Source organism: Stereum hirsutum (assembly GCF_000264905.1).
Source record: "Stereum hirsutum FP-91666 SS1 unplaced genomic scaffold STEHIscaffold_7, whole genome shotgun sequence".
NCBI lineage: Eukaryota > Fungi > Basidiomycota > Agaricomycetes > Russulales > Stereaceae > Stereum > Stereum hirsutum.
In genome coordinates this window covers 780,626-804,532 of record NW_006763137.1, presented here as the reverse complement: position 1 = coordinate 804,532, position 23,907 = coordinate 780,626, and the positions used below count along the sequence as shown (strand labels likewise).

Genomic DNA, 23,907 nt, shown 5'->3' with positions numbered 1-23,907 from the left:
GGAGAGGATGAAATCTAGGAGAATGTGTATATAGTCATCTGGTATGGACGTGTTACACGGATCTTACTCATGTTTTTGAAGAAGACCTTTAAAGCTACCACATAGCGACTGAACTTAGGACGCGGGGCACAGTATACCGTAGGCCGAGGGAATGGCCACTAAGTAAAAGTGAAGGAGCCGGGAGATTTGAGAGTTCGACTGTACTACTGAGTCATACATAGGGGGTAACATCTTCACCATGAGGTTAGAAAATGTTAAGGCGAAAGGTGCGCACTGTGCACTTTGCGATGCGGAATATCTGGTAGGGTCTGAAGCGCGCACATTTGTCGGCGCAGTGTGGTTATTACTCAGAAATGCATACGGTACGCCTTCAGCACCACGCGTGCTTGGGAGGCTGGGTGGTTGTCCAAAGACATAAAGACAAGCAGACAGGCAGACAGACAGATGATAATATTGAACAACAACAACAACAACAACAACAACGACAACAACAACAACAACAGATGCTACTTCTTTGCTTTCATGTCCTGCTTCAGCGCCTAGCCCCGTGTCAGAAAACGGGAGGCAAAGGCGGGGATACAGTATGCTCAAATATCAATGATATTATGTATGTATGGTCGTGAATCGTGAGATGTGAAATGTGAGGTGGTCGAGGAAGATGAGCGATCAGAACGTCGAGCCTTCGGCGGGTTGGGGAAGCTTGCGGTTGTTGAAAGAGGACATCTCCCTATGGAAGCAGGTGGCGCCACAACACGGAACACGAGTCAGCCTCGCGATCACACGCAACACGCCCACGAATAACACAGGCGCCAATTCATACCCATCTCCAACGGCCCCCCAAGAAGAAGAAAACAAGAAACAAAGGAAAAGGGAAATACGAGGAGTGCTACGCACCGTCGAATCTCGACTAATACCGTCTCGATGCTGCTATTCCTGTTCCAGTGCGCTAAAACGGGAAGCTTGGACGTATCGACCGTGCCATCGGTCTGGTTCACGAACGGGAGGTTGACGCGCGAGACGAACTGGACGGTCGGTGGGCGGTCGGGGTACGTCTCGCCACAGGTGATCTTGAGACTGTAGATTCGGTTCTCGTGTACGGTCTATGAGTGTTTGGGATCGGTGAAGGGCAAGGAATAGTGTGAGGGGCGGTGGTGTGGCGGGAGATGAGTCAGTTTATACGGGTGCGATGGTACAAACAATAGAGAAAAACGAAGGGAAATATTATGATGGAAAGAATGAGAAGAATAACGTACGTGTCCTGGTCCGATGATGGTTCCGTTCCAGTGGCTCATGAGGATGTCGTCTCCGTCTTCGAGACCATACGAGCATGAGCCATCGCCGATGCCTTTCTCGCCCTTCTCGAGCTCTTCGAGCAGGCGGAAGTTGCGTGGTACTAAAGTTTCATTCAAGCACATCATGTAAGTATTCAACGTATGTTTCCGAACCACTTGAATCGACAACATACTCTTAGCCATGGAGGAGGATGAGGAGAAGGAAGGTGATCAGTTAGGGATCAATCGTGGCCACCAACTCTACAATAACCCCTAAACCCCAGTTAGCATTACTACATCGGGCCCCATAACCCCTCCGACAAGCCCTTTACTTTCCTGATAAGCCCCAATCGGGCATCCCGGTACGGAAATTAAGGACCCTTGGCCTGCTCGGGCGGACTCCATCAAGTCCACTTCGCATCTAGTCACAGCCCCCAGGACTGCGGCCTGCTCACTCCCTTCTTGCTCACCGCCACTTTGTCGCTTTTTCACCCCAAACGACGACTATCTACAAGGAGAAGACTATCTGAACGAGAATAAATTAACATGTTTCGAGCAGGAGCTACGAATCCGTACGATGAGATTGTCGGTACGTACAACTCCGTCATCTTTCGGGATATGAGACCAGCTGTTCATTTGATCCTCTTGCTCCGTGTTCACGATGATGGACAGTCAAGACAACGGATGAGAACCTGACGAGCGAGAACTGGGAGCTCATACTGAATCTCTGCGATAAAGTGCAGGACGAAGGCGAAGCAGGGTATGTTCCTCTCTCTTTCCTGACTTATCTCATCAAACCGTCGACTTTCTTTCACCGTAAATCCCTTATATCCTCATACACTTGTACTTACCTTCCTCATATAGTGCTCGAAATGTCATCGCTGCGATTCTCAAGCGTTTGGCACACCGGAACCCGAATGTTCAGCTGTATTCGCTCGCGCTCGTCGAGTCGCTGTCGAAGAACTGTACTATCGACTTGCACAGAGAGATTGCGTCGAGAGCATTCACGCAAGCTCTGGAGAAGCTGATTACTGACCGTGTAAGTACACGACCCTTCGACTTGAACGCTCTAGGTTCGTACTGATAGCGTTGTTGTGATCTATTCATAGACCTCACATGAGAAGGTCAAGCAACGGTGTTTGGCACTCATAGCTATGTGGGCCGCTGAGTTCGAGAATGACCCCACGCTTGGTATAATGGAGGACAGCTATAACGGTCTCAAAGCCAAAGGTAACAACCCCACTCGCCTTTAATCAGTGCCCCCGTCGCAGATGGTAACTCGATACTTCATCCTCAGGCTACAAATTCGAAACACCCTCAGAACCTCCCCCGCCCGACGTTGACGATGAAGTCCGCAGGCGCGAAGAAGAAGAACTGCAACGTGCACTCGAGATCTCCGTCCAAGATAAAGGTGGACGTGCCGCCTGGGGCCAATATTCCCTCGCCTCTTCCTCCAACGGTGCCGGTGCGTCCAGCTCCCACGCAGGAAGCAGCGGTGCCACTCCCGGTCCCTCTTCCTCCAGCATGGGCATGGGCATGGGGAGCCACAGCACCAGCGTCGAACCAACCTACGTCGGAGGCTACGCTCCCTCTGCCGCTGTCGCCTCTTCCGCCGCAAGACCCACTTCTCCCGCAGTTTCGCCTGCGCCTACTGCGACCATTCCGTCGTTCGTGAATGCACCTGTGGCCCAGTCTGCTGCCAGTCCTGTTCCGACGGCGAGTATGACGGGGGCGGTGGTGACGAGGGTGAGGGCGTTGCATACGTTTGAGCCGACGGAGCCGGGAGAGTTGGCGTTTGAGAAGGGGGATGTGATTAAGGTTGTGGATAGGGGGTATAAGGATTGGTGGAGGGGACAGTTGAAAGGACATACAGGAATATTCCCCGTAAACTATGTGGTACGCGTGGATATTCCCGTTCCCGACACTGCCCTTTCTCGATTAAGGCTCACAGATTTCGCCATTAGGAACCTCTTCCGGAGCCTACCCCCGCTGAGCTAGCCGCTGAAGCCCAACAAGAAGCTGCTGTGTTCATGCAGGCTACGAACGTGGACAGGCTGCTCCAGATGCTGAGGTCGCTCGATCCTGCCAGGGACAATCTGGCAGATAATGAGGAGATCCAGGAGCTTTACAGATCGAGTATGGCGCTTAGGCCAAAGATCGTGAAGTTGATCGACAAGTACAGCCAAAAGAGAGGTAAGATTTTCGGTCAAAATACTTCATGGCCTTTCATGCTGATATCTTTTGGGCAGCCGACCTGGTGGCGATGAACGAAAGCTTTGTGAAAGCAAGGACAATCTTCGACCGCATGATGGAGGAATCTCTTGCTAGGCATTCGGAATGTACGTCTGCTCCATCGTCATCGTCTTTATTTATCTCCATGACCTAATTTTGCCATTCTTTTGCAGACTATGACAGTCGTCCCCCGTACATGCAAGCCCAGCCATCATATCAGGGCCGTCCTGACTCTCGTGCCTACTCTCGTGGCCACCCTAATGCCGGTCCTCAAGCCTATGGCTGGAACCCCAACGTCTACGACCAACCAGGCTATAACGCCTATCCTGCTCCCGCATCGGCGTACGCTCCAGGTCAGGAGGGTGCCTATCCTCAACAGCCATACGGCCCTCCCGCTGGTGGACCTCAGCCTCAACAGCAACCCCCACAAGCTCAGCAGCCGCAGCAGCAACAACAAGCTCCCTATGGACTTGGCGGACCGCAACCGTACGGGTATGCGCCTCAGCAACAGGCGCCTCAGCAGCCTGAACAGACGCCATATGGTTCTACGCAGCAGCTTCCGAATCCTTACGGTCCTGCTCCCGCTCAGCAACAACAGCAGCAACAGCAGCTTCAGCCTCAACCGCAACAAGCTCAGGTCCAACCCCAACTCCAGCCTCAGCTTCAATCACAGCCCGAGCCCGAACCCTCTCCTGTGCCTTCGCCTCAGCAAGGGCCGCCGTACACTTACGATCCTAACGCGACGTACGAGGACCCGAACGTGCAGGCTTGGGCACAGTACTATGCGCAGGGAGGAACGGATCCGACTGGCTCTGTGTACTTCTTCTCCGTGCCGGGCGTTACGGACCAGGCTGAGCCGCCGTTGCCGCTTCCTGGACAGTTGCAGGGACAAGTGCAGGATGTTCAGGCTCAGGTCCAAGGCGAATCCCCCCTGCAGCAAGCTCAACCGCAGAATCATATCGATACGTCGGCGGGATATCAACAGCAGCCTCAGTATCAGCAGCAGCCCCAATATCAACAACAGCCGCATCCTCAGCAGCAGCAGCAGCAGCAGCCTCAGTCCCCCCAGCCTGAAAGTCAAGCGTACGGATATGGGATGTATGGACAAGCAGCTGGACAAGCACCGAGCCCAGAAGTTGACGCACATGCCGCTGCGCCTGGTCCTGCGGCAGGATACTCTTCTCCGACATCGACCGTGCGTCCTGGATCGGCCGCACCGACTGAAGTGCCCCCTACCGTCACCAGCCCTGTACACTCGACACACGCACAAGCACAAGCGCACTCACCTCTCGGCTCCAACGCATTCGTGCAGGCCATCCAGGCGCGTCAACAACATGCGGGTCCTGGCACTTCCGGAGGTCCACCAGCTTCGTTGATCGGTAGTGCTGCGGGAATGGGACCGGGAGCGGTGCAGAGAGCGGATTCGACGAGTTCGTTGCCTAGTCCTGTGGGATATGCCGCTGCTGGTCCTGCGGGGCCTGTGTCTCCGGCCGGAGGAGGACCAGCGTATTATGGAGCGGGGGTGCCGGCGTTGCAGAGTCAGTTTGCGGGGATGAAGGTGGGCGGGCCGGGTGAGGAGGGGCATGGAGAGCAGCCTTCTGCGCCGGGTGTCGGTGCGTGAAGGGAGATCGAATTTGCGTGGAGGTGGAATGAGTCGTTGGCGGGATAAGAAGTACAGATTTGAGAGATATTGTGACGGACGGATGGACTGCTAGCTATGCTCGGTGTGGATGTATCTCCATTGTAATGGATTTCGTTTAATTTACTTCTATGATTTACAGGAAGAGACGTCGATAGGCATGGAGCGTAATATACGAGGCCTGCATTGTGGACGCATTTGGTAACTTGAAAGACAAAAGAAACGGACGGCAACGCGGCAGAGTGATGGCCCAGGACTTCCCGGCGGTTTCCGGTGTCCGCCGGCACTCCAAACACGAGGCCGTTACGTGGTTCGAAAATGAAATTCGGGTGCCACAACCAAGTACGCTCAGCTTCTGCCCTCCTCACAATCCCTGCTGCCTGCGCCCATCCATTCCCTTTATGCCATTGCATTCCCAGTGAGGAGGGGCACAAAGTGATGTAATTTTGTGCGAAACGGAAGGTGCATCGCAGAGATAATCTGCTTTTTGCTCTCTCGAACACGCGCCACAGGCCGTTGTGGGTCCCAACATTCGCTTCCTAATCGGGTCATTTTCCATTGTTGGCCATTTATGAGTGCCGTGCCACCATGCGATACGATCAGATAACGCTTATAGTTCTGGGATCTGGGCACGGTTTCGGACTGATGGGCCTCGGTATGTTTCGTCGTCCGGTGTCTGAGTGCCTCTTGCCGGGAGGAGTTTGAATCCTTCCCTGGTGTATATAAGACCCACCTGGTCTCGCTTATGATCCCTCACCTTCTCTCTCCTCTACCACCACCATCTCCTCCCTCCCATGCCAAGTTCGACTGGACCCTACTAAGGTGAGTTTCATCGACCTTTCTCTTACTCCACTCACTCGCTCGTCCCCTCCTTATCTTCAACCATCTTTCATTCACTGTACATGGCCTTTGGCTGTTTGTCACGAGTGCCACCCTTCTGTCGTCGCTTATCCATTCACACCTCCCCTCCATCGTATCGACTGTTGTTCACCCATGATGTTTCCCTTTTTCCTCTCGCACTCTTTCGCGCCACTCTCATTTTAAAGTGCAACATTCTCACTCGTCTTTATTCACGCAGGCCGACCGATTGGATACCGGTGTCAAGACTCAACATCAAAACTTCAACTTCAAGCCGGGACCGTGTTGGATTAGGATCGCTCGCGACGCGGTTCACAGGCCATGGGTGTCACGGGGATGTACGCAGAGTCGCGTTGCGTTGGCCTCAAGAACCTCGAGGGATATGCAGTGGCTTCCCGGACATAATACCCTGACCCCTAATCAAGGGACATGCCGGCCAACGTCGTGCATCGTCCTGGGGATGGTCCAATCTTTTCTTTGCTAGACCCCCTTCGGGTGTATCACCTTCTCTTCGAGGCTAGTCCTCTCATTATGTCCCCTGGTACAGCGTCGGCCTCTTCGTGGCCCAGGGGATTAGTACCTCTTCGGAGGGAAGCTAACAGACGCCCCCCGGCCGCTCGTTGGGGTTCTCTCCCCCATATCGGCACGAGCGTCGTGTTCTGCCTTTGTGGCCTTTGTGCGTCACGTTTCTCTCGTCTTTAAGGATGCTCGTGGCTGTATGCTGATGTCGATCTTTCTGTATAGGAATGACCCCAATGTGGGCAAGGCAGAGAGAGCCTTTATACTGGAGTCTTCGGCGGATTCCCCTTCTTCGCTGGTCTGGCCATGGTACGCCCCTCTCCGGCCGGAATGAAACTGATTTCTCGGCGATTATCCCCTATATTACCTTCTTGGAAGCCCGGACCCCTAGTATGCTCGTTGGTGGCGGTACTGGCAGTGCATATGCCACGCCAACAACGGATCTCTTTCTCTTTTCTTTCTTTCGTTTCGTTGGGGGAGTTTTCGCACTTTGAGTGCATTCTACCGAGGCTAGGCCTCCCTTTTTTCTCCTGGTATGGCGTCGGCCTCTTCGTGGCCCAGGAGATTAGTACCTCCTCGGAGGGAAGCTAACAGACGCCCCCCGCTCGTTGGGGTTCTCTCCCCCAGTTCGGCACGAGCACCGTGGAGCACCGTGTCCTGCCTTTATGGCCTCCGTGCGTCATATTTTCTTTGGGTTTTGGCGACGATGATGGTTGTATACTGACGCCAGTATGCCTATACTATAGGAATGACCCTAACGTGGGCAAGGCGGAGAGAGAGAGCCTTTTGGATCGGATTACTCAATGGACTCCCCTTCTGGACATGGTACGCCCCCTCCGACCACAATGGCGCTGACTCCTCGGTTATTATTCCCTATATTACCCTCCTGAACCTGGAACTCCGGATCCCTAATGTTCCCGTCATCGTTGCTGGTGGTACCGGAACCGCGTGCACGACACCAAAATTGGACCTTTTCTTCTCTTATTTATTTGGTTTCGTTGGGGGAGTTTTCGCACACTTAGTGTATTCTACCGAGGCTAGGCCTCTCTTTTTTCTCCTGGTATGGCGTCGGCCTCTTCGTGGCCCAGGAGACTAGTACCTTTCCGGGGGGAAGCTAACAGACGTCGGTAAGTACAATGCTATAGCCATCTCTTCCCCAGCGCCGTATCTGTGTACATGTAGTGTATAGCCCGATGTTGCGGCGATCCTGTTAGCCCATGGGGGTGAGCGTCAATAAATCGTATTTTGGAATAGTCTTCTGTGCGACCGTCTGAAGCTCCTCTACGATAAAAACAAGTATAATATCTAAAACATTCGTCAAGACGCTCAGTAACGGTCGAGGATGAGGTACCCGCGCGGGGCGGGGGGGGGGGGGGGTACGCATCGGTGTTGCCGTTGCTCAGAGGTAGGCATCTGACCATGCGTATGTCTGGTATTAGAGGTGCTCCCATCATCGCTATACTACCGGGAATGGGACGCTCCTGCGTATTCGGCGAGGATATCCGCATCGCTGCTATAATCGCCTAGCATCGGCGCGCTCGAGATCCTATTCTTGTCGTGAACATGCCAGAGCTAGTCTCCTTCACGCTGCAATCTTGACTGAGCTCAGGTGCACGGAAAATTGGAGAGAACCGCATGAAGTCCTCGTTATAGAATTTTTGGATGAGCTGGGAGGAGCAAGATGATATTGAGAGATGAGCTGGTAAGAACCAACAACTCCCTAGGCGAACTACAGGCCTGAGACATCATCAATGAACACGACACACGAGTCTATCCAAGGAAGAACGATCCCATACCGGCCTGGTCACTTTTGACTCTCTGTCGGCGACAAGGCTTTCGACGCTGGTCCCGGTAGCAACAACTTCTCCAGCTTCTGCCACTTACAGCACTTGAACCTGACGTAATCCCAGAACTCCATCCCGTAGAAGTAGTAAACCCCTCCGAATAATACTCCAGCGAGGTGAGAGGCGAGGCTGAAGGGCCTGAAAGAGGGATAGAGCGTGTCACGTACGTCAGCTACGGGCATCGTCTACTAAGAGGCAACTGGCCACCGCTAACTTGAAGTGAGTAGTATAATGCCAGGCTAACCGAAGGCAAGACATGGACAGATAAGCAAGATGAGAACACACACCTCCAGCCTATCTCCGATATCATGTACAACCCCCAGGGGAAATAAAACTGAAACCTGGCTCTCCACTTGCTCTCTTCGCTTACAGTCATGTACTGATCCACATTCCATATAAACAATGCCACAAGTACACCACAGCCCCAGACAGCGCTCCGAAGGCTCGATACCGGACGTTCAAGTTTGGAGATGAGCACTTCCACCGGCACAGAGGGAGCGAGTGTCTGTCTTTGGGAGTTGGCAAATAGGTCTATGAAAGACGGTTCAATGAAGTCTGAGATTGGCTCAGGGTAAGGCACAGAAGGAGAGCTGGTTGTATGATGGTGGTTTTGTCGAGACGGGAGATTGACGTTAGGAGTCGATGTCGATTCAGCGGTGGAGGTCGTGATATTGTTCATGTGAATGGACTTAGAGGTGTTTGTGGGCATGGGCCGAGATACAAAAGCGAGTAACCGGGGCAGTCGAACACGGACCACATAGATGTGGTGGCACAGGGACGAGAAAATGCCGGCTATTTAGGTTAAAAGCACGGCGAGACTTTATCAGATATCGATGACAATGGTCAATGCGCTATACTTACCTGTAAACAGAAAGGCATACATATGATAGCGGGCAGACGCTTCCTGAAGCTCAGAAGTTGTATGACGCTGCTTAGCGCGGAACCAATCACCCGCGAAGAATACTGCGGAGAGAATTATTCCGAAGATTATAAGGTCAGCGCGGCTCAGGGTGAACAACCCCGTAATTCAATGCTTACGAAATACAAACATCATCGCGGACCCCATCGAGAAGGGGTTACGGTTAAGCAAGCCAGTCGCCATAGTATACGCCTTACCGCGATCATGAAATGGACGATGTACAAAGTGTGCTTGTATCCAGGGTTTAAAGCGTGGAGTTTTCCCCGCGACCCACACAATGAACGACGCAGCGGAAAGATTGAACGCGATTTGCAGTTCCTCATAGGTGGCGAACGTCGAGGTTATGACCAGATGCGCACTTATGACGAATTCTTTGAGGCCCGTAGGAAGAATGGAAAAAAAGGATCTGGAAAGGGACGCGTTCCGCTTTTTGGCTGTCTAAGTGAATTCAAATTCAATTGAACAGTGAGCGCCCGGTAGCTATAGCACCGAACGACCTAACGTAAGGGCGAAGCAATGCGTCAACAGAAAATCTCACCTCCACATCCAGAGCCCGTTTGATGGCTCGCATTGTCATACTATCGGTGTCAAACTTTTGCCCTTCCTTGCGATTGTGCTCTTGTATCGCTCCTGTGAACATTGCCGTTTCCCTATTTGTCATTCTGGCGGCTAGAAGGAATACGGCTGCTGAGGTAGCTATTGCGAACTGGGAAGAAGACCAGGTGAACGAAAAAATCCGGACGAACAAGGATACAACTCAATCTTAGAGGGTGGGTAAACGTACGAATATGTGCTTTGCTATTCTCGGGGGTTTGATTGTATCCGCGAAAGACATTGTTGGTATGACACTCCTGGCATCCGGAGAGCAATGCCTGGTTGAACGATGCATCGATCGACTCCGAAACGAGCAAGTCAACAACGACCGAGACTGAGTGAGGGATGAAATGTGACCCTGCCACTGAGTGCGTACGCAGGGAGACGAAAGTACGAGCCATGCACCAATTCCAGGCGATAGGCAGGGTCGGGCTGGACGCGGATGGAGAAGAGGAAGCGAAAGACGATAAGGTATTTTGAACGGCATGCCGGCAATTGATGTTCTGATGTGCGAGACGAGTGTGTGGGTCAAATCGAAAGCGATGAATGAGATGTTACGAAATTGATAGCACCGAGAACGAGAACGAAGCAATGCGGAAGCAAGTAAATAGCTGGGTATTCAAGGTTTCCTGTGGCAATAGCAGTTCCGAGTTGAGCGAGTCAAACGAGTTCAATGGCAAGAGGCATGCGCATGCCACTGTACTTGTACGAGGCTGAGCTGAACGGGGGGGTTTAAACCTCACCAACAGCAGGCACGAGCAAGATTCCAAGGACATGCGAACGATCTTCCCAGCGATTACTGATTTTGAACCTGCTTCCGACGCGCGTTCTTTCGGCTCAGCGGCGCTCGAACTTCCGTGGGCCACAGCGCCACGCTGTTGGGTGATCTGGCTGCGCCAAGTCCATGGGCACGTCTCAAAGGTAGATCGGCTCAACTCTCTCAGGCTTCCCTTCGTTGTCCACAGCGAGCGCAAACAGTTATAACTGTCTAGTGAGAAGGGAGGTATTGGCAAATCATTCTATGATATGCAAATGCCAAAGCAGGTTGACAGTAATTAATGAGAAGCTAAGGTAGCTAACAACCCCCTCCAAACAAAGTCTCTCGCGTTCCCTGACGACTCCGTATACTTCGTCATGAAGAGCTCGTCCGTCGGGTCTATGAATTACATCGTCAGCAAATGCCATCATCGCTAAAAACCACAACTCCTTCATGCATGGGAAACGCAGACCTCCAGAGCGTCGAAAAGTGAGAGTGTACACTTACTGGTATGCAACGTCTTGTTCTTCATCCACACCTCAAACAGGGCCGCGGCCTCGCTCACGCTCAACTTCTCCGGTACATCCAGCGCCTTGATCCCTTTCGTGTATATCTTAACTTCCTCCGGAACTTTGATGTACGGAGACGGCTGAAGGTCTTGCTGGAAGCCAAGTGCGTAGCGGACTTCGGGTGTGAGGGCATAGGTGTTCGAAGTGGAGGAGATGGCGCCGACGAAGGCGCCACGAGCCTGGAATAGGAAACGTAATCAGTTAGAGTGGCTGGGAGCAGAGAAGATGGAAAGAGAGGGATACGCACGAAAGTTCTACGGCCACTGGCATATTCGAGGAGGAGACGAGGCATGGAAAGATGCCAGGCGCGGAGGGAACCGTATAGTGGATCACGGTATGCAGATTTGCAGAAGAGAGCTTGGAAGTCGTCTACTGCTACTAGAACAGGAAGTCTGCGCATTAACGTGTTCAGTGCCATCCCTTCTACCAAAACCGGAAGATAAAGAACTCACTCTGTCTGCGCACCCAAGCACTCCAACATCGCTTCCAAGACCGTCGGCGCCACAGTCTTATCTTGCACCCCAACCTCGATTAACTCAGCCAATGGAACTCCCCCCTTCACCGTCTCGTGCCTCTCAATCTCGACATCTCTATGCACCTTCAACCCTTCGAGCAACTTCGCATTGACGATCTTAAAGCGTTGAAGAGTTTGAAATGCGAAATTTGGTTGGTAATATGACTGGGTGCGAAGGTCGTAGACGTAATTGGATGAAGAGTTGACGAGGTCTATTCCGCGGGGGATGTAGAGGACTAGCCAGTTAGATGCCGCAGCGTACTCGACTGCTTGGAGGAGGAGAAGCGATTTCCCGGAGCCTTTAGGCCCACCTGTGAAGGTTTGGGAAAGGTTGGGTGTTTTAGAGTTGAGATCCTGACGAATACGTTGACTCTAACGCACCGAGAACAAACCTATTTCCCTCGCTCGATTTTGAACTTGCAGCGTCGAGCTTTTGAACGAGGTCGAGTGTCATATCCCGTACTACCGAGACAGGTTTTGACAGCAGTCGCCACTATGTGAAGCACAGTGAGCGCCATACACTAGACGGAAAGGTTGAACCGAGCGTACCTCAAGCACTAGGTTCTTTGGGACTCCGAATGTTTGGATGATGTGGTTCTCAGGGTTCGGAAATGCAAGAGCCTTTCCAGCACTCTCAGGTAGTGCTAACTATAGGGTTAAAATGCATTGAATTAAGACATGTCGTTGGTTTCGTGAGATGTGGCAACGCACTGGTTGGAACTCGGGCATGCCTTCCAGTCCGTCAACACCACCAGCTTGAAATATGGGATGAGTGAGCTGATTCGCGGACATAGGTCTGAATATCTGAAAGTAAAATATGGCTATGAGTTTGTAAAGATGGTGGAGAGCAGACTGGAAGTTTCGTGCGCACCCCAGTGGCCCTCGCTCGTTTTGGACCTGTCCCAAGGCCACCTGGACCACCCTTGACCTTGAACGATTGTGCTGTGATACCATGAACAAGACAAAACAACTTCAGATTCGGTTTGCTACAATGATGTCAGGAATGAGACGTACATGTCTTCTTCACTGGAACTTTCCGTTTTTGCTGGGCATATCCACGCATTTGCTGGTGTTGTACCGTGAGCACAGATGGTCCAGCGCGCAGAGAAACTTTACATGAGGCCAGCGACGCGCCCGTACGCGATACAGAGGCGGTTAAAGCAGACATTGCAGCCTGCACGGACAGTTGAAGTAGAATGCGGGATGGACAGCGGACTATGGCGGAAGACCGTGAGAACCCTGGATATACGCGTAAATTCCAATATCTGGAGCACGTGGCGGCGTAGCGGGATGTCCTCTTGACCCTTCCGCGCTTTGGGAGAGCATCATGCAATCATTTCCATGGACCTTTTCCCTCGGCGAGCTGGTCTATTGATATAAAGATACAGAGGTTCTGCTGCTTCCTCACGACCCTTCTCTTTCATCTCAGCTCTGAGGCAGCTATGGTTCAGGATCCCGAGAAACGCAGACAGGAGCTTTTGCTCGAGCAGCAGGTTCTGCCAGTACAGGTTCCTGTTACGCCCCAGAGTTTCCGTATTCCTACCGTTTCGAAGAAATGGCGTCGCATTTTTCATCTATCTCAGGCAGCTGTTGGTCTCGCTTGCTTGGTTCTCCTGTACATGCGATCTGCTCATCTAGAGACCGATGCCTTCGTATTGTCTCTAAATCCCGAACGCCCCTCAGCTTCACAATCAAATGCTGCGAGTGGAGAGGCTCTATGTCCCCAGGCCGATCCCCTCTCGCCTCAGAAGCATGCGGCTTTTCTTGCAGAGATGGATGGTCTGTATGGGACTGAAGAGTATAAATTGTGGGCGTACGAGAACCTGGGAGGTGCTGTGAGGATCCCGTACGTATCTACCAAGGGAGCTATGTGTATCTTGAACTTACCGGCTGTGATGCAGAACTGAGTCGTACGACGACATTGGCCCAGTTGGTGAAGATCCTCGATGGGAGACACGCCTTCTGCTTCATGACTACATGCTGAAACGTTTCCCTCTCGTGTACGTGCTCTGTTCCTTCTCAGAGTCCTGTCCCCACACGAACTTCGCCATCTCCGAGTATTATTCGTAAAAGCACGCCATAAAACTATTACTGGTTTATTGTCACGCGACAGAAGATATTTATCGTTCGTTTTCAGACACTCCACCCTCCCGCGGACGGTTATTCACAAGTACGCGTTGGTATACCACTGGCAAGGCTCCGACACATCACTCAAGCCTTTGCTTTTGACTGCTCACCAAGGTAGAGTAGAATTTTCCCGGTCACTTGCCTACAATCCGTCGTACACCTATTAACACCGTCATTTCCATGGTTCTATACAGATGTCGTTCCCGTCGATCCTGTAACTGTGGATCAATGGCTCCAACCTCCCTACTCCGGATACTTCGACGGTGAATGGATCTGGGGCCGTGGCTCTTGTGATGACAAGTCTGGTCTGATCGGCAGTCTGTATGTCCATCTCTCTTTTCATTCCATATCCTCTTAGAGAGGAACATATTGACATTCATCAAATACTTAGGACTGCGATAGAATCATTGCTTAAAAAAGGGTTCAAACCTGCTCGATCCATTGTTCTTGCGTATGGTATCGACGAGGAGCGTGGTGGTGTCGATGTAAGTCATACTATCAGATTTCCTCTATCTTGCTCTAATGATATGTATCAGGGTGCGAGGTACATGAAGGACTACTTGCTCGACACTTACGGGCGCGACTCGTTCGCTATGCTCGTCGATGAGGGCGGTAAGTCACTTCGAGAGTGGCTCTACTTCTAATACTGAATATTTTATAGGTGGATACAACAGCGTCCACGGCGTCATATTCTCTACTCCCGCTGTTGCCGAGAAGGGGAAACTCAACGTCAGAATCGAGGTCAACACACCTGGCGGACACAGCAGCGTACCGCCTGCACATACGGTACGTCTTACCTTTCACCTCGAATTCTTCATACCTTCGTTTCCTCTAGTTCTCTCGTCGAAGCTTCTCCACTTTTCTCTTCTTCACAGGGAATAGGCCTCCTTTCAACCCTCATCACCTCCCTTGAATCTCACCCTCTCCCGGTGGCCCTCCACCCGGGAAGCACCTACTTTTCTGCCCTCCAGTGTTCCGCCGCACACGATCCCTCTTTCGACCCTACTCTTAGCGAGCTCATCGCTGCCGCCTCTTCCGGCTCCAACTCTAGTGCATTGGGATTGCTAGAAGATAAGTTGATGGAGCAAGACGAGAGGAAGTATAGGGCGATTGCGGGGACGACGCAGGCCATCGATCTTATTGGTGGTGGTGTCAAGGTATGTTTATTGTCTGGCTCTTCTGGTTCAGATGATGTGGAGAGACATATGCCTGGAGTGCTAGTTCAATCTTGTTCTGCTTAGGTGAACGCATTGCCAGAACGGGCGTGGGCCGTCGTAGATCATAGGATCAGTGACGCAAGGTATATATGTTTTTTCATCTTCTCGTCTGCTGTGGGCTCAATACAGTGTGCTATCCCCCCACCAGTTCAGTCGCAGAACTTATTCAGCGTTACACCGACGTCCTCTCCCCTGTCACCACCTCCCTCAACCTCACCCTCAACTCCTTCGGAACTGTCATCCCGCCCTCCACCACCCCCATCGGTGAAGTCAAGCTCACGGACGCGTACGGCACGGCTCTGAACCCTGCGCCCGTTACGTCCACAGATCTGTCCAGCGGACCTTGGAGATTGCTGAGCGGAACGATCTTGTCCACACTGGCAACCTCGTTGAGGACAGAGAATGGGACAGAGTATGCGAAGGAGAACAAGGCTGTGATGGCGCCTGGCTTAAATCTTGGTATGTTTTATTAGTGATCATCGCGAATAAAGACGGAGACTGATGAGGGACGACTACAGGCAATACTGGTATGTTATCTGCGGTCACGACATGATATGAAGGCAGCGAGCTGACTCCGTGAGAATAGATACAAGGCACTACTGGAATCTTACGCAGCACATTTTCCGATATGGGCATCGCGGTGCGAGCGATAATTTCAATGGAGCGCATACCGTCAACGAAGGTACGCTCCTTTCCTCTCCTTCCTCTTCTTCGGAAACCTTGTTTAGCTCAATGTTGACATGCGGGGATCCTAACGTTTACGTGTCAAACTAGCCGTGAAGGCGGAGGGTTACCTCGAGATGATCCGTATGTTCACGACGTTGATACTGAACGCCGACGAGACAGATTTGCTGGATTAGACGGGCTTGAGCGAGGAACTGGGTCCTAAGGCCTCTGCGTTCATTTTTGCGCGTGGTGAATGGGAGATGTTGTCGGTACTCCGTCTTGGACGTGGAGCTGATCGCTGTTGTTGTACTTTCAGGTGTACTAGCAGTTACCCGTGCTCGCGCACAAATATCAACCGTTGTACTTCAATGACCGCTTCAACTGAAATTTCAAGCCCACAAAAGTCCCACACAAAGCCAATGACAATGTCTCCTTCGATGTGGCCCATTTCCTCGCGACATTGATCTAACATCATCGGGACCGTGACACTGAAATTTTGTGGCTGGAAATATTCCGATTATTTGAGGTGTCAGGAAGTATCGGTAGCTTCCCGTCGCTCTTATGAGGAGCAGACTCCACAGAAACCAAATATCGCAGCATGTGTGCGAGCTCACCAGTGTGATCTTGGTGTGATCACTCACAACGCCAATAAAAGATGTATCAAGCCAGCGTGCACGTAGACTCTTTTCGATCTCGCTCCCCGTTGATTGGTCAGACGCAAACTCGTTTCGATCTTGCTCCCCGTTGGTTCATATGCTACTGAGGTGAGATCGAGAAAGAGACAGAAAGTCGCCACACAGCAGTGCCGCCGTCGCAGAACGGCCATAAACGGCAGTTGCCATTTTAGACCGTGGGACACTGCTCTCCCACATAAGATTCAGACGAAACATATTCACTTGATATTCACGCACTACAACCAATCCTCCATGGCACTTAGAGCGTGCAAGAGCAACTGCAGAGCGGTGATTAGTAGGGAAGCACAGGGCCACACGTTATCCACATGAGCGCAGTATGTCGACGTTACCGAATATAGGAGCTTCCAAAAAGGGCTCTCGCACGTGGCTTGTCTAGAGACTGCTTTCCCATTATATAGTAGATTGCTGTTTTTGTTCTTTTTTCTTGGTATCAATTGTGGATGATTCAGCGTGAGTTAATCAGTTGGTCATAGCTTTTTCTCAGTCCCCCTTGTGGTCAGTCCGATGAACATCCACCAGCGCTGAGCAACAACGTAAGGACATTTGTTATTCACACCCATACCGCCGCGTCCACTTTGACAGTCGGAATAAATTCCGTCGTACATACCCTATCGTAACTCACCGTCACACCAGTAGACCCGACTTTCGGATCGAATATGGGTATACACGCGATGTACGACAGGTCAACCCACTCCCTCGTCAAGAAGACCTTGAGACAACCTATTTCTTGGTATACATCTCCGCCGACAGGACGTGTTTGGTTTTCCGCAGAGCTCTGCGTGAGGTCTTTCGGGAGTTGGGGTGTGAGCACTAAAGTGCCTCCATTACAATTGAGGGCTCGAGTATTGTCGTCGTGGGCACGAGCGGGGAGGTAATACGGACCTAGCATGCCGCATCGCGTTAGTGCTAAAACTCAGTTATCGACCACTAACGCAGGAAACTCACGGATACTGAAGTCACGGCGATTGAAGTAGAACAATGATGCATAAAGATCATGGTCGGTGTTGTTCGTGAGCTTAAGCCCATAGAGGGCATTCCCCTTCAGCTGTTTTATCCGACCATCCACGACAAGATCACCCCCACAAGATCGAAGTTGACATATATCCCCTTCCCATCTTTCTTCCTGCTCAAACATCTCCAGCTGAACTAACTTTTCCACATCGGCCAAATTGCCTCTTCGTCGGAGTTGCCAGTCAAGGTTCGCTTTGCGATCAAAAAGGTCTTTGAGGGGGTAGATGTACGGGTCCCAGAGACGAAAAGGGAGATGCGTCGGGATATGGCCCGGAGGAAGATGGGACACGACGAGGTCGAAACATATCTGGTCCTCTTCGTGGGTAACTACGATCTCCGGCTCGTCCCAGCTTTCGACCAAAGTGTACAAAAGGACAGCATTGTCCTGCCCTGTCGCTGCACGATGTTTCCAGGCCGATAAACCCTCATAAAGAGGCCTCAAGGTGTCGTCATCTTTGTCGATATAGACACGGCACTCCCAGTTTGCGAATGCTGTTCGGCCGTATAGTAATGGAGGGTACTTCGCGTTTTCTGCGGTCGTCGCCGGCGTAATTTCCTTGAGCACAGATTGAAATGCAGAGATACGGATGACCTCGAAGTCGATATCGACTGTCTTGGAAAGGCTGGGATCTTTCCCGGAGGAAACGTAGATCTTGGAAGAAGGCAGAATGCCGTGGGCATCCCCTGCGCCCATGATCCAGACGTTTCCGTTACGACGAATGGGGGACATTCGTTCACGGGCCATACCTGAAAAGATATATCTGTTTAACCAGAGCCCTTCGAACTGGGGATGTTGACTTTAAGAATGATAACACCGGCGATTTAGCCTCGAAATACATAACTGGCTTCACATGTTAGGGGACGCACCCTGGGGTGGAAGGAAGACGTTCCACGAGTTCGTAGTATGTCAAATGACTCAGGTCGCGGACGCTCTCCAGCACACGGAGCAGGTTAGCGGTGAACCATCCTCTGCCCTGCACTTCCCACGCAGCCTCGCCCGCACCACAGGCTGCAAGGAGCACATGCGAATCGGCTTCTGGGGGCATGAAAGACGACATTGACGGTGCTTTGTTCTCGATCGACATCGCTATATCCTTGTCGAGATGGAGAGGCATTGCAGCTGGCTCGTAGGTGACCGAACGTATAGAGCGTGCCGGATTAGTGTCGTCGGTACTCGTAGCCCCACGAACACCTGAGCTGGAATGGCAGCAATCGAGGATGACAGTCTGAGGGGCACGAAGGTGAGAGGAAAACATTATATACTTGAAGAATGATACGTAGTTCGCTCGCAATACTCACAATATACTCATTTCCTCTATATCCCTCCTTTGATAACGACCTCAAAAGGCCAGCGATTGTGTTTCCCGGTATCGGCTGCACCACGCGTCCTTCAGAGTCCGATGCTGGAGCGAAGACATCGCTCGGACAAATCATCGGTATAGGAGCACCCTCCCGTTCTCCTCTCCAATTCTTAGGTGCCTTAGCCATCGTCCCGTGCCCAGCGAAATATATCAAGATCGCATTAGCAGCTGGGGCCGGACCTGTTTGAGCCGCGAGACGACGCGATATGTCTTTGATGGAGTGAATGATTGCTGCACGGGTCGCCTGTCCATTGATGAGCATGTCGATTGAGTTGGGCGGAACGCCTAGACGGTTGACGAGGTAGTCGTGCATCGAATGCGCATCGGCGACTGCGCCTTTCAACTGGCGAATATGTGTATAGTTGTCAATGCCGATGATGAGGGAGACCATTGGCCTTGGTGAGTAGCCACTGTGAGTTTTGTAAGAGTTAGAAACAATGGTCAGGCTCATAAGATAAGGACTCAAAAGGACTCACACTAGTTTCAGGGAGTCATCAGGAGAGGATATGTTGGTTTCTTCCTCATGTTTGGGTGCACGGTAATTACGAGAGCTCCTGTTGATGTGTCTAGTAGCGGCAGACGATCTAAGGATGGTCTCATATCAACGAAATGCTCTTGTAGAACACGAGAAGACTCACGATGCAAAGGCAGAGTCTGAGCTCATATCGATCGCATCCTCATCAGACTCTGAGCTCATGTGGCTTGATGTAAAGTCACTGAACGTCTGTTCAAGTTCTAAGGGATGTGTGAGCGAATATCGCGAACTTCAAAGCGTGTGTGACCCAAGTTCCAGATTATAACCAGCCAAGCTGCTGCAGAAAACAGCCTTCCAGTAGGAAAGAGAGACTGAGAGACACCTGAAAAAGCTGTGCTGATGTCGAGAGCGAAGCTTGATGGTAAGTTAGAGGTCGAGCAAATGATGCATGATGGCTGGGAGCTTCCCGGCCTCGTTCGCAGTTGATTGATGGATGAGATAGACGCCGGCCCTCGGTTTCAGTGCCCTTCCTGTGGTATCTTCCACCCTGGGACATATAGGCAGATAAACGCAGTAATTTTCTGACACTATGGGCAGAAGCACAATCCAAAATCCGATAAAAGGAATTGCAAAAATTGAAGAGTCAGGGCCGAGCAGGATAAATCGTAGGATCGGTTATAACGCAGGTAGAGACAGTACTTTGTCCAATGGTAGCTTCATGTATTGCCAGTGGAAAGAGAGTGGATAATCAGTTAGTCGACTTGGACGTGGTGCCAAGGCTTGGCCAAGGCTGAGGCAATTAACGAGCGACAGTAGAGCTGCAATGCCAGCAAATTCAATCCAAATGGATGTGAACATAGACGGCTACACCGCGGTGTAAGTATTTCCAATCGCGACTACGTTCACTTCTGTGGTCGCTGAATGAAGGTAACTTAGTACTTAGAGAGCTGATAACGCGGAGAATAAGAACAAGAGTAGGATGTGGTCGAGCAGAGAAAGGACATTCGTGCCACCGCCACACATGTCGGTGTTCGAACGCCATCACGTGACAGACGCGTTCGGATGCCATTGTTTGCCGATTTGAACCATCGAAAACAAGGACACACTGCTGCCGTCACCTCCGCCCCAACCGCCGCCCTCGCGTCGTATACGTACGATGGCCTCCAGGCTCCCTCGGCTCGGCCTCAACAACGCCATCCTGCCAGACGACATTCAAGTTCCCCCTCCGTCGGCAAACATTACCACGCGATCCCGAAGTAAAATCAACAACAGCTCTAACGCAGACGCCGGTACCGATATCAAACCAAACTCAAAGCTTACCATGCCTGCCTCGTTTACATCGTCTCTAACTGGCGGCACAGGCGCACTCAATCTCAAGCGTAAAGCCGCGCACGATGGTGACGAGCCCGCGCGCAAGCTACCTGCCATCGCGGAGAACGGTGACTCTCGACCCAACGCCCCTCTGAGGCAGAAGACCAACAATCCCAAATCTCAAGGCACACAAAGAAACGGGATGGGGATCGGTCCGCCCCCGTTGACGAAACCTCTGCGGACGACGCGGGCGACGAGCGCCCCTCCTCCAAAGACCGTCGTGCCACTTGGGAGGCCCGCGCCGAGGACGACGACTGCGTCGTCATCTAGGAACGGTGGTGGTGCTGGGAGGACGATGTCTGGCCCGCAACGCGTTCCTTCGCAGTCTACGTCGAATCTCATGTCTAACTCCAAATTCAATTTCACACCGCCCACTGATCTGGCCGACCTGAAGAGTCAGGTGAAGCACATCCAGACGGCTCAACAGGCCGACCGTGCGCATATGGACGCCGAGCGAGCCAAACTCTCCGAACTCCATGCCAATCATCTCACACTTTCTTCTGAGCTCGCCGCCACACGTACCCAAGAACTCGCACATCGACGCGAACTCATTAATGCGTCGGACGAGATCGATGCACTGAAGAAACGGCATGGGAAGGAGGTGACGGAGCTGGAGGGAGAGATTAAGCGGAAGGAGAGGAAGATTAGGGAGTTGGAGGAGGATGTGAGGGTTACGAAGGAGGATTTGGGGAGGGAGAGGGAGAGCGTGAGTGAGCTACGGGGGACGATTAGCAGGCAGAGCAATACGGCCTTGACATTGACGAGTCAGATTCAGGCGTTGCAGGCTCAGGTTGTGGCGTTACAGAGTTCGTATGATGGTACGACGGGGACGGTGCATAGTTTGAAGATGGAGCTGGAGGCGGCTACGAGGAGGATGGAGGAGCAGGAGCAGGAACTAAGGGAGGCGGAGACGGTGAGGAGGAGATTGCATAATATGGTGCAGGAGTTGAAAGGGAACATCAGGGTGTTTTGCAGGGTTAGGCCGGTGTTGCCGTCGGATTTGGGGTTGGCGATGGGGAGTGCGAAGGAGGAGGTGGAAAGGAAGAGGAAGGAGGCATTGGCGCAGATGGCGTTCCCGGACAAGAGGGACCATAGGGAGATTGCTCTGAGTGCGGCGAGTGAGAATGCGATGGGGCAGGAGAGAAAGGAGGCATGGAACTTTGGATTTGACAGGGTACGTTTTCATCCACTCAAATTACTACCAATTATGCTCATGTCTGGGCTATAGGTCTTTGAGCCGCACAATACTCAAGCAGAGGTCTTCGAAGAGATTTCACAGCTCGCACAGTCATGCACTGATGGCTACAACGTCTGTATCTTTGCGTACGGTCAGACCGGCTCTGGGAAGTCATTCACCATGGAAGGTGGCCCAGTAAGACGATCTTTCTTTCTTACGCCACCCAGCGTCCACCATTGACCATGAGTTTCGCAGACGGAGTCGACTTCCGGTATGATTCCCCGAGCAGTCGAACAAGTTTTCCGTGTTACGGAAGAGCTCAGATCAAAGGGTTGGGAATATACTATGGAAGGACAATTCCTTGAAATCGTAAGTCCACCGTAGTTACTTCCCGGGCTTCGACCGTCTCTAACGACCTGTGTCCTATAGTACAACGAGACTATCAACGACCTCCTCGGCAAACATGCACTCGATAGCAAGAAACACGAAATCAAACACGACCCCAAGACGCACACAACCCGCGTAACTGACGCCACCGTCCTCCCTCTTACCTCCCCCACCCAAGTCCGCTCTCTGCTCTCGCTCGCCCAATCCCGACGTACCGTGGCCTCCACACTGATGAACGAGCGTTCATCGCGCTCACACTCCGTCTTCACTTTACGCATCAAGGGCGCCAACTCCGCGACGGGAGAGAGCTGCGAAGGGACTTTGAACCTCGTGGATTTGGCGGGAAGTGAGAGGCTGAGCGTGGTTGGGCATGATGGGATGAAGGAGAAGGATAGGTTGAAGGAAACGCAGAGTATTAATAAGAGTTTGAGCGCGTTGGGTGACGTTATTGCGGCGTTGGGGGAGAAGGGTCAGATGGGAGGGGATAATAAGCATATCCCGTATAGAAACTCGAAGTTGACGTATTTGCTGCAAAATTCTTTGAGCGGGAATTCGAAGACTTTGGTACGTCCTTCGTTGCTCAGCTAATTGTCTAGCCTCGTTCTGACTGTTTCGTTTTGCGCTCGTGCTCTAGATGGTACTCAATCTTTCGCCACTTGCCGCTCACCTGAACGAGTCGCTCTGCTCACTTCGGTTCGCTACGAAGGTATGGGAACCCCTTGGCCCGAACATTATGAATGGTCTCTCGAAACTAATCACATCTTCGTCCCACAGGTCAACAACACTACCATTGGTACCGCCAAGAAGCAGATTAAGAGCGGGTAATTCCGTGGCGAGAATGACGGACTCTTGGTTTGACTTTACTCTATTTATTTGTTTCTGTTCGCTGTTTTTTGTGGATACCTCGTCGACTCCCTTGGATATATTCCGAGATACTACCCTGACGCGTTTGAAGATTTGCCAGGGCAAATCCCTTCCATGCGACTTGCGGCTTATGTTGATGTTTTTGTAATGTAGATCATAGCATACCTTCCCAATCAGTACCGCCTTGAATATCTCCTTGTCGCCCTCTGAGTGTAAGTGCTCGCCACCTGTGCATGATGACCGAACGATGGATTTGTGGCGCACTGTCGCAGTCAGCCGGGCGCTTTTAATTTGCGACAGGGGTTTACGCGCGCGCGGAAACGCGTTTGGCTTTGGATCTGCACACGTCCAATTGGCTGACGTAAGATCACTGGGGGAGCGCTACCTTCGGCAGCAGCCACCTTGCTTGGTAAATATCTTGCACAAGCACTTCTGGTCTTCTCTATACCACATGTTCTTGAACGGGATTGGGAGTGCTTACGCCGTGCCCGGCGGGCCCAGTCACTGTCCACATTCCGCGATCCAGTCGAGTTGACTCGAGATTCCTCCTAGGCAAAGCAGAGGCCGATGAACCCAAATGTCAAGGCAGCGAACGGTATGGGCCCTCATTGCGTCCGACGGCAAGTTATCCGTCTAGCGCGAAACTGATTCGTGATTACGGTCAATGTTTTTTGAACACGACTCGGATGTTCACAGCACATAGATATGTTCCCTGGCCGCCTATGTAGAGTAAGTATAGCACTTTCAAGTATATGGAGGCCCCGTCATTTTGTGCTGGTACCGCGAGTCGCAAAGCGATATATTTGAACTGCTGCCGTTAATTATCAACAACCCAGTTCA

At 51.9% G+C, this 23,907-nt stretch overlaps 6 protein-coding genes across 6 annotated transcripts; 3 read left to right on the top strand and 3 right to left on the bottom strand.

Annotated features, from left to right (window-relative positions):
- Positions 1-431: 431 nt before the first annotated feature.
- STEHIDRAFT_79068 (UBC-like protein) lies at positions 432-1,504 on the bottom strand. The gene is made up of 4 exons (XM_007303972.1): positions 1,466-1,504; positions 1,254-1,393; positions 895-1,100; positions 432-727 (listed from the first exon to the last, which is right to left on the bottom strand). Exons 1-4 carry the CDS (start codon positions 1,473-1,475, stop codon positions 667-669), a joined length of 417 nt encoding a protein of 138 aa, XP_007304034.1. The 5' UTR covers positions 1,476-1,504; the 3' UTR covers positions 432-666.
- A 313-nt stretch (positions 1,505-1,817) lies between these two features.
- Positions 1,818-3,657, top strand: STEHIDRAFT_57095 (uncharacterized protein; the record flags this gene model as incomplete). Its single annotated transcript, XM_007303886.1, has 7 exons — positions 1,818-1,860; positions 1,944-2,031; positions 2,136-2,310; positions 2,381-2,501; positions 2,569-3,167; positions 3,236-3,464; positions 3,521-3,657. 7 exons carry the CDS (start codon positions 1,818-1,820, stop codon positions 3,655-3,657), a joined length of 1,392 nt encoding a protein of 463 aa, XP_007303948.1.
- Positions 3,658-10,874: 7,217 nt separating this feature from the next.
- STEHIDRAFT_147130 (uncharacterized protein) lies at positions 10,875-12,919 on the bottom strand. Its single transcript, XM_007304189.1, has 9 exons — positions 12,731-12,919; positions 12,588-12,658; positions 12,428-12,520; positions 12,266-12,364; positions 12,098-12,209; positions 11,655-12,027; positions 11,450-11,594; positions 11,141-11,381; positions 10,875-11,032 (listed from the first exon to the last, which is right to left on the bottom strand). The coding sequence occupies exons 1-9, from the start codon at positions 12,882-12,884 to the stop codon at positions 10,932-10,934; spliced, it is 1,389 nt and encodes a 462-aa protein (XP_007304251.1). The 5' UTR covers positions 12,885-12,919; the 3' UTR covers positions 10,875-10,931.
- A 416-nt stretch (positions 12,920-13,335) lies between these two features.
- On the top strand, positions 13,336-15,920 carry STEHIDRAFT_58015 (carboxypeptidase S; the record flags this gene model as incomplete). The annotated part of the gene is made up of 12 exons (XM_007303964.1): positions 13,336-13,562; positions 13,618-13,716; positions 13,854-13,957; positions 14,038-14,164; positions 14,235-14,328; positions 14,380-14,455; positions 14,505-14,629; positions 14,719-15,000; positions 15,085-15,143; positions 15,209-15,523; positions 15,642-15,742; positions 15,835-15,920. 12 exons carry the CDS (start codon positions 13,336-13,338, stop codon positions 15,918-15,920), a joined length of 1,695 nt encoding a protein of 564 aa, XP_007304026.1.
- Positions 15,921-16,636: 716 nt separating this feature from the next.
- Positions 16,637-19,611, bottom strand: STEHIDRAFT_168531 (uncharacterized protein; the record flags this gene model as incomplete). Its single annotated transcript, XM_007304188.1, has 7 exons — positions 19,432-19,611; positions 19,270-19,377; positions 18,732-19,203; positions 18,300-18,658; positions 17,367-18,229; positions 17,044-17,303; positions 16,637-16,678 (listed from the first exon to the last, which is right to left on the bottom strand). The coding sequence occupies exons 1-7, from the start codon at positions 19,488-19,490 to the stop codon at positions 16,637-16,639; spliced, it is 2,163 nt and encodes a 720-aa protein (XP_007304250.1). The 5' UTR covers positions 19,491-19,611.
- Positions 19,612-20,431: 820 nt separating this feature from the next.
- STEHIDRAFT_97224 (kinesin-domain-containing protein) lies at positions 20,432-23,251 on the top strand. The gene is made up of 6 exons (XM_007304187.1): positions 20,432-21,813; positions 21,868-22,011; positions 22,072-22,185; positions 22,246-22,767; positions 22,838-22,909; positions 22,978-23,251. Exons 1-6 carry the CDS (start codon positions 20,590-20,592, stop codon positions 23,026-23,028), a joined length of 2,127 nt encoding a protein of 708 aa, XP_007304249.1. The 5' UTR covers positions 20,432-20,589; the 3' UTR covers positions 23,029-23,251.
- The last annotated feature ends 656 nt before the right edge of the window (positions 23,252-23,907 follow it).